Genomic DNA, 9,426 nt, shown 5'->3' with positions numbered 1-9,426 from the left:
GAGCTCGAAATCAGTCAAGTGGTGACTACGAAAGGAAGAACATCATGTCATTACAAAAATTATATTTTAATTTGCTTAAGGAAGAGGAATTAGAAGTTCAAGAAACACAATTAATTGCTTAATATTTAAACTATCGACGGAAAAATAGATTCTGGGTATGAAAATATTTAAAAAAAGTAAAACATAACCGACAACAAACATATAATTTAATTTATTATCGACTATATTATGTATAAGTACAAGAGTTAATGTAATTATGTAAGAATATTTTTGGAGCCTCCTCCTTTTTTTGTGTTAAAATACTTCGCTAAATTACTAATGTTAGTTAAATACGGAAGTAACACCTTTTGCATTCAAGATCAGTCAATCAAATTTTTTAAGGTTTTTGGGTGTGCAAGACGCAGGAAGAAGATGCGGGGAAAAGGGTGCGAGAGCGCGGGCGGCGCACTGCCTGGCCGCCCGACAGTTGACTACGCTGAACGCTCTAATTCTATAGACATCTCACATCTCCGCTCTGCCGCGCCGCTTGCTCGCGGCACAAACTCAAAGAAAAATGAGACATGACGCTTGATCCATTTTCACCAAAGCTAAGCAGGAAATAACGAAATCTGATTAGTTATCAAAACACATCTCCTCTTCTCTCCGCTTTGGTGGAAACCGGGCCTCATTTTGGATGTTCGAAACGTATTTTCTATTGCTAAAAAAAACTTCAGTGCAAATGTGTTTATAATTAACTATTAGTAAAAGAATTTAAATTGACATAACAAAAACCTATTGTCACTCTATTACAAAGATATACACGAATTCTGTTGTACCTATCTCGCTCGGCTTGTTTTACAGCTGCGAGTACTCGGTCCTTTAACCTTTATATATATTAAGTCCATGACTATTGGTGATTCCAGGTGGAGTTCTGCTGCCTGGACCACTAATATGGCAGTAGTCATCAAAATTGTTATTTTGTGTGTATAGTTTCTAATAAACATTCTACGTTGTTTTTTACGCTGATACGCATGCATAATTAAACACGAGCGTCATTTCTGTAAATTTATTTTAATATATAGCTTATAGAATTGCTTAAAATACAACTTAGTCAATATACAATAAAATAAAAACTATCATTTAGAATAGAATATGCCTACAATATAAAATGATAAAATTGTAAATTTGTTTATTTCACCACCATTTCGTTTGGTTATTTGACTAGTATCTAAACTAGATCGTAATTGCATTCTTAAAATATAAATTCTTCGTGTTTTTGGTTGCATTCGTAATATTTGTGGCTGAGTGAAATATTCTAACTTTTTTTGATTCATGAGTTTCATCACACCGGGAGTTATAGCTGTTATCGCTTCAAGTTTGATTGAGCTAATTTCATGTTTTGGTATACCTGAAAATATGTTTTGTATTGAAATTAAAATTATATAATTAAATTGTTACATGTTTTTTTTTAATAATCTTACAAATAAAAAGTGCGCCAAGTCGGCTAAGTTCATGTGAAGACCATTTGTACGGTTTATTATATGCATCCGGATGTGTCGCAATGTCATAAAGAGCCTGAAAATAAATTGAATGAAATTAATATATTTTTTTAAGTAAAACTTCTTTAGGCGTGACTTGGGGGTACCTCAGAATATTTTTCTGATGGAAGTAACGTTCGTACTTTCGGCAGAAAAAAGTCAATTGAGACAATTTTTAATCATAATAATTGAATGGTATAAAAATTGTTTCAAATTGCTCAGTAATATTTTCTGAAAATCTCCAAGTGTATTTGTTCATTTATGACTACTTTGTAATAAATAAGAAATTAAAGTTCTAAGTCTGACGTTTGCAACATTCGTTAATTTTTCTTCGTCCATCGGACAGGCATGAGGTATAAGACCCCATAGAACCATATTCGTTAATATTCAATAACAACGTTGTATTGATATGTGTGATATAAATATTTTTATTATTTTTATTCAATTATTTATTAATAACACGGCTTTAAATAATGTAAGTATATATTTAATGGTAAAATTAAATCTTCTTGTCTTTCAACTTTTTAAGAATATTTGTTATTTACGAAAATAACATATTTTGTCTATGAGCTTTCAGATAACCAAAAAAGTATATATAATATGTATCTGTTAATTATTTCTAAAGTTAATTATAATGAAGTTTTACTTCAATCGCGCGTAAAGACTACACACACATACACTTTTTTTATGAAAATAAGGGACAAGTCGAGCAGGACGTTCAGCTGATGGTAATTGATACGCCCTGCCCATTACCAAACAGTGCCGCTCAGGATTCTTGAAAAATCCCAAAAATTCTGAGCGGCTCTACAGCTGCGCTCGTCACTTGTGACATAAGATGTTAAGTCTCATTTGCCCAGTAATTTCACTAGCAATAACAATACGCAATTATTGGGGTTGAGCAGGTTATAAACTGTAAACTATCCTGTAGATGGCGCTACAACCCGAGGGTTGAACAAACATACTAAGACTTAAGGATCATGCGACACACGGATGGTTGGTATTGTTGGTGAGATTGCTGGGACATAACCCTTGGCTCGGGTTCGGGTCGCAAATCTAAGAAAGCCAACAGCTAGTAGTACATATATTAAAATAATTAACAAACATAATTCATTCGAGCTAATAATAGGCTTCCACATGTGCATATAAAACAAGTATAATATTATTAAATCTAACATATTGATTAAACAAACAACACAAGATAATTTAAAAGTAATTTAATAAAACTTCTTGAATAAAAAGAAAAATAAAAATTCTCGCACTCCATCGCCAGTAGAAAGCAAGGTAAAAAAGAAGCAATTTCACGGCTAATGTTAATTTGATAATCACTGCTAAATTGTTTTACCGAATGGGCTCTAATTGAATTAATACTGGAGCTTAAAAGATCGATCCTATCCTTGTCACAAAAATAATTCTATGACTGCATAGCTCTTAAAATAAATGTGTTTCTTCTATTGTTCGTGCGACAGAATGGTACAGCAAAGATAGGCTGTTGTCTTAACATTCTACTGCTGGGGCTGTCAGAAAGACTTTGGTCAGTAATATGGAACAGTCAATCATACTTCTTAGTATTTTGATTAAGGTGATTATATCAGAAATATCCCTACGAGCTTTAAGTGGTGGAAGGTGGAAGCGCTTGCAGCGTTCTTCATAGTTTACATTAGGTATTTTAAACTTAAAGCCTAGATATCTAAACTTCCACTGAACCCATTCAATTCGATTAATGTATTCAGCATACATTGGTTACAAATTTGTGAACCATTTTCAAGATGGCTGCGGACGAAAGAACAGTAGAAAATTTTAACAGTCGATTATTGCTTTCAGTTGTTTTTTTTTCAGCTCAGACATCAAAGATGGAAACTTCGAAAATTCGAGTGATTTTTGAATACGAGTTCCGACGCAGAACTAACGGAACGGAAATAGCTCGCAATATCAATGTTGTGTTTGTAGAGGCGACTGCTAATAAACGCACCGTGCAGTTTTGATTTAAGCGCTTTCGTGATAGAAACTTTGATTTGAAGAACGAACCACGTGGAAAACTGCCCACACAGATGAATAACAATGAATTGAAAGAGATCTTGGAATACGATCTGAGCCAAACTACCCATTGATTATCGGCATGGTGTAAACTTACCAAAACTATTGACTCATTCGCGTCCTATCAAATAAATAAAAAATATAAAAATGGAAGCGTCATGATTTGACTGATCTGCAGAGAGAAACACGTGTAAAAACTTGGTTGCATTGTTGAGTCGATACAGAAATGAAGGAATCGAATTGTTACATGCGATGGAAAGTGGATTCTTCACGATAACCGTAAGCGAAAATTGCAATGGCTGACCCCAGGTCAAAAGCCGCAACAATGTTCTAAAGCAAAGCTTACCAATAAAAAGGTAATGGTGACTGTTTGGTGGTCTCAGCATGGTGTTATTCACTATAGCTTTCTCCTATTTGGTCAAGCAATAACGGCAGATATCTACTAACACCGGATCAATGATAGCAAAACTAGCAGTGAAACAACTCCGACCCATGTCGATATTCACCATTACTGCTTCATGATAATGCGAGACCTCATACAGCACAAGAAACCATTTTAACTCTAAAGGAACTGCAATTAGAAACCATTCGTCACCGTCCGTATTCGTCAGACCTTGCTCCAACGGACTACCATTTCTTGTGATTTGGACAGTTTTCTACGTGATAAAAAGTTTTCTTCTCAGGAGGCAGTACAAAATGCTTTCACACAGCTTGTCGAATCTAGATCAACTTAGGCATAAATGACCTTCCTATTAGATGGCAAGTAATTATTTTAATTAAATTAATATGTTAGATTAAAAAACTTTCAAAATTCAGTACAATTAGCCCCTAATATTAAAATCAACCTGCCTTTGTTTGTGTTAAGCTACATCTTTGTAATTTCCCAAGGACATCATTTGTTAAATCCAAGAATGTTTCTGGTGATATCATAGCCAATTCGAAAACCGGGAATCCGCATAACAAGTAACCAAGCTCATTAATGTGTGATCCATTTTGATACCAAATGTTTCCAAAATATCTTCTATAAGCAGCAACGAGAATCCCAAACTGAAGTAAAATTGTAAATGAATCATGTTTTTTAACTCACTGATAATATTCTAGGGGTTTCGTGAAAAATAATAAATAGCACCTTCCTGGCATTTATATGAACCGAATGCTTTGAAAAGAACTTGAAAACAGATGGGTCTCCAAAATTTGCGAAGTACAAATCCTCTTCTGGAATAAAATTGAGTAAACTTCCAAACGCTAAATATTCTCTTCCTTGTAAAAATGCTGCTGTTTTCCCATCTAGAATCATGTACAATATTAAAGCAAATATTTGTAGGGTAGGTACCTAATGTGGATCATAGCTAAATTGTCACGGTCAGAGCCATCTAGAAAGCATTTAATCTAGATTGACCAATAAAAATAAATACCAGTTACTACATCCCAGGCTAATAAAGTTTTAGATATTGGTATTAATTGTTTTTTTGTGTGAGATATTATGTGTAAAATTGTTTCCGAGTCTAAGCGCAAAAACGACAATGATGGTCCAAAGAAAATCATATCCATTGAATTATCAAGTTTTGTATGACTATCCATTTCATAGTAAAAATCCTCATAATAATCTTCATCTGTAAAGAATATAAATAAAATGGAATAAGTAGTTACCTACTACAAAATTATAATTCGTAGGTATATTAAAAGTATAATTTTACTTTCCACCTTAAAGTTTTTTTCCTATTCAAAAAGAATATAAGTTTTTATATTCTATTATTAAATATACCCTACCCTTTTCAGACTTAGCTATCATAAAATTTTTTTCGTCTTCATAATCCAATCCGAGTTCCTCTACAGTTTTAACAAGTAAATCCGAACCAAAACAACTGAAAATTATATTATTGTAAATAGTTTTTGTTTTGGAAGATAAAATTAAATAGTTCTTATCAATAATTAAAATAAGACACGATAGTAAATAGTAGCATAAAACTTAATGAGCTTTAAGTAAAGTTTGTTACCAGTATGAAATTGTTTTTAATATAGTTGTTATTATAACAATAATAACTATGTTCATATTTCATTCAAATAGTTACGCGTATCAATTAATGTATTCGGTAAACTGCGATCTATATTATTTAAAAGACAGTCACACAGATTTGTGTGATAAGTCAAAAATCCAAAGTGCCAAACATCAAACATGTCTCATATTATATCATGTAAAATATACCTACCTTCTTTTTAAAGTTAAACCATAAATTCAAGAATCTTAACATGAAGTCTGCTGTTGCCTGTTAGGCTGCTATTCTGGAAACTCTTAAATTATGGAAACTGTACCTGCTAATAATAAGTGAATAAAAATCCCTATCTTATTGCTTTGTTTATATATTTTTATCTTTGTGTTATATACAGTCACATTCTGTAACTGTTTATTCCATTATAAATTCTTTAAAGTATGTATATAGACTGCTTTTTTAATTAACCGATTATATTAAACACTCAACGTGCATGACAAAATGATATACCTATTTTACCTATATTAAATGGAACACTCGTTTTAAACAATCGTATGTTATTGGAACGCAATAACCAGGAAGGAACCAGGATCGTCTTTTCAGCATATTTCATACATAATTTCAGATATTATGATATTGAGAACTTTCTGTATAAGGTACGAGTTAGTAGGTACTTTGTCTGCCACCTCGAATCGTTTTTACTAAATCATATCAAAATAGCTTTATTCATGTAGGTAAAAGGAAATGACACGTATGAATGTCAAAAAAAAATATCTCTTATTGAATCTACTGCTACTTAGTAAAGGGTTGAGCTAATGAGAAGAAGTAGCAAGAAACTCATTGCCACTCATTTAAATCGAGATTTGCATTTTCATCGTTTTACAAATCATTTCAATTACAATATATGTAAAGTGATGCAACAAACATACTCAAACGTCAAATAGTCAATGACTTACACGATTAAGTCAAAAAAAGGCATTTTGCAATTACTTTATAAGCGTTTATATAAAATAAATATAATGACTTTTAAGAATCTGAAGCAGAGCTTCCCATAACAGGATCATCCTGCCACCACAAGTAGCGCCCGTTCACGAGAATGACGCATGGGCATCGCCTCCCTCGACCATATTTTGGGGAAGGGAACCCGTCCCACGTCTTAACCACATAACAAAAAAAAAAGAATGTTCATCTACAATATATTAAGCAATACTCACTAAATACCTCTACTTATAATTTGACCATTTTGCTTATAGCTTAATTCATAATGACAAATATTATATTTTATGAAGAGTATTTAAAGCTCAAAATATCCTTTAGAGCAATTCATACCCAAGCTTTCTTATCATCCAAATAATCCTTTAAATTGTATATTAAAGTTTATGTTTAAATATAGGCTTTGAACTTGTGGAAGGATATTTCACTGGAACAATGAACAACTTTAGTTAAAGCATTGTTAGGAACATTATAATTTGGTAAAGAACTGTGTATATTAAACATTAGTGATGTATCATCAGCAAACAACGTGATTTAATATTTATCCTTTGCGGTATAAGGGAGATCATTTATATAAATAAGGAATAGAAAAGGTCCTAAAAACGAGCCCTGTAGATCATCAGCATAGCCTTAAGTGTCCATACCAAATTTATCCGTTTTATATAGAAGCTCATCAATGACCAGGGTCTATAGTAGAGGCGAGATTACTCTTGGTGGTCATGAAATCAAAAGAGACTCCATGTAGCCTCAATCTTACAATCCCACTCGAGAGCATCTCCTCGACTCATCTGACCGTAGGAGAGTCTGCGATTTATCGGCTAAAGCCCTTATGGGTGATTTATCAAAAGCTCCTTCAATTTCGAGGAAGGCATAAAGCGCAATTTGTTTGTCCTCTAGTGCCCTTTCAACCCTGTCCACAAACTGTATTAGGGCAATATCAGTAGATTTACCTCTACAATACGCATGTTGAGTACTAGGGTTATTAGGTAGAACCTTATCTCTGATGTATCTGTCTATCACTTTCTCCATACCTCTTAATTAGGTATTAATTATCTGAGTAGTCCTGTCTGCCAGCCTTTAATGTGTCCATTTGCGAAGCTTGCTGCATAAATCCTGAGTAAATGAGGTAGGAGAATGTCAATTGCTTTCTGCAGAAGAATAGGAAGAATGCCATCTTCCCCACTTGCTTTGTAGAGTTGGAACGATTTAATCGCTCATTTAACATGTCTCTAATCTCTAATATATGTAACTCTCTCCTCAAATGTGTAACAACTAGGAAATTATTTAAATGAAACTGAAAATAAATGATCACAATGGGAGCAGGCGGGAAATTCGTATCCAAACTAAATTTTTAGGTCTTTCTTTAAAATACAATTTAGAACCAGTAACAGCTTAGTAGTAATAACAATAATAAGTAAAATTTAAGAAATTTTTTATTTAGCCTAATTAAAGTTCTTCCTCGAAGTGATTATTCTGCATGCTTATTTATACACTTATAACACACACGCCTTTTAACATCGTAGATAGCTGGGTTGAAAAAAATACATATTTTACCCCCATATAATTTCTTGGATTAAGTACCTATGATTTAAGTACAAATTTAATTCATACAAAAATTAACAGCGCTCTTACCAACTAAGCCAATCTGCATGCCGCATGATCCGGTTATATCTGATTAATGTCTCTCGATTCATTGTTCAGCAAGCTAGTCCAGCAGTAGTCGCTCAGTAGAGTTTATCCTTTAATGTATGTAATGTTGGTTTGCACGTTTACTACATTAATTACTTAAACTAAATAAATAAATAAACTAACACTTTGCGTTATACCACCAGCCTCAGCCAAGTAAGGAAAAATCTAGAGTAATATGTCTCTGTACACATAATATATATCCCTTCCCATATGAGTTATTTATTCTACATTAAAATTTATTTCTCATCGGCAATAATTAATAATACAGACTAACGCAAGAGGTTTTAACTATTTTTTTAAACTATTGCAACTTTGAATGTTTATTCATGTTACTTAATATGTAAGATTTATTTTGTCATTAACATATATTTATTATATTATATTTAAATTATAAATCGTTTTTAAATTTTGAATATAACCTATGGAACCTACTTTTATGGAGGAGGACAATGATATTATATGCAATAAAGAGGTAGATATCGCAATAGCGCGCGCAAAATGTTGCAGACAAATTGAGGCAATTGTCGTAATTTCATTTAGTCGGCTAATAGCAGCGAGCTAAGCAGAACTTTTCGTACAATAATAATCTAAAATGCCAACCTGTATGTTAAGAAAATGTAAAAACTATGTTTACAAGATATATAAGAGTGAAGGTATTTCATACCATACGAAATTATATAAAAGAACGTCGTATTTGTATTTTATCACCATTTTATTTCTTATTTACAAATAAATCTCGAATTATTAACGTGGTGGTTCGAGCAAGATAGAGAATATGATGTCAACTGCAGCGCGACAAGGACAAATAGTATGTGTCATAGATTAATCAACCAGAAGTGAAATCGTAGGCAGAATACATAACGTTAGTAACCGCTTGATTGCGGAACTTGAGTTTTCTTGTTAGTTAGTGAGCGTCTTTCTTAAATAATATTATGATGATTATAATAAGTTCTAGCTTTCAAAGTCTAATAATAAAGGTGGTATAGAATGAGATTAGTAATAGCAGGCTCTTTGATATTTTATTAGTACTTAATCTTGGAATGTATGTAACGTACCAGGAGGTCTACTCGCAAAATCGACAACGACACATTTGGAACGATACGATAATACTCCGAATATACCGAACTACCCTGTCTGCTGCGGGATGATCGAGGTAGTATATTTTAGGACAATTTAGGAAATGATGTAAAAAAGGCGTTGTT

General features: G+C 32.7%; 1 protein-coding gene across 1 annotated transcript; it reads right to left on the bottom strand.

The window, feature by feature from the left end:
* Positions 1-1,031: 1,031 nt before the first annotated feature.
* On the bottom strand, positions 1,032-5,685 carry LOC126978590 (uncharacterized). Its single transcript, XM_050827551.1, has 7 exons — positions 5,549-5,685; positions 5,322-5,416; positions 4,967-5,164; positions 4,681-4,838; positions 4,401-4,598; positions 1,461-1,554; positions 1,032-1,387 (listed from the first exon to the last, which is right to left on the bottom strand). The coding sequence occupies exons 1-7, from the start codon at positions 5,602-5,604 to the stop codon at positions 1,116-1,118; spliced, it is 1,071 nt and encodes a 356-aa protein (XP_050683508.1). The 5' UTR covers positions 5,605-5,685; the 3' UTR covers positions 1,032-1,115.
* Between the last annotated feature and the right edge of the window lie 3,741 nt (positions 5,686-9,426).

Source organism: Leptidea sinapis, chromosome Z, assembly GCF_905404315.1.
Source record: "Leptidea sinapis chromosome Z, ilLepSina1.1, whole genome shotgun sequence".
Taxonomy (NCBI): domain Eukaryota; kingdom Metazoa; phylum Arthropoda; class Insecta; order Lepidoptera; family Pieridae; genus Leptidea; species Leptidea sinapis.
This window is presented reverse-complemented; position numbering and strand designations above follow the sequence as displayed.

Bases quoted from the DNA above. Each gene is read 5' to 3' on its own strand.
- LOC126978590 (XM_050827551.1), bottom strand. From the start codon at position 5,604: ATGAACATAGTTATTATTGTTATAATAACAACTATATTAAAAACAATT. The intron at 5,417-5,548 runs GTAACAAACTTT...TATAATTTTCAG, and splicing joins TTAAAAACAATTTCATACTG to TTGTTTTGGTTCGGATTTAC. The intron at 4,599-4,680 runs GTGCTATTTATT...ATTTTACTTCAG, and splicing joins TTCATATAAATGCCAGGAAG to TTTGGGATTCTCGTTGCTGC.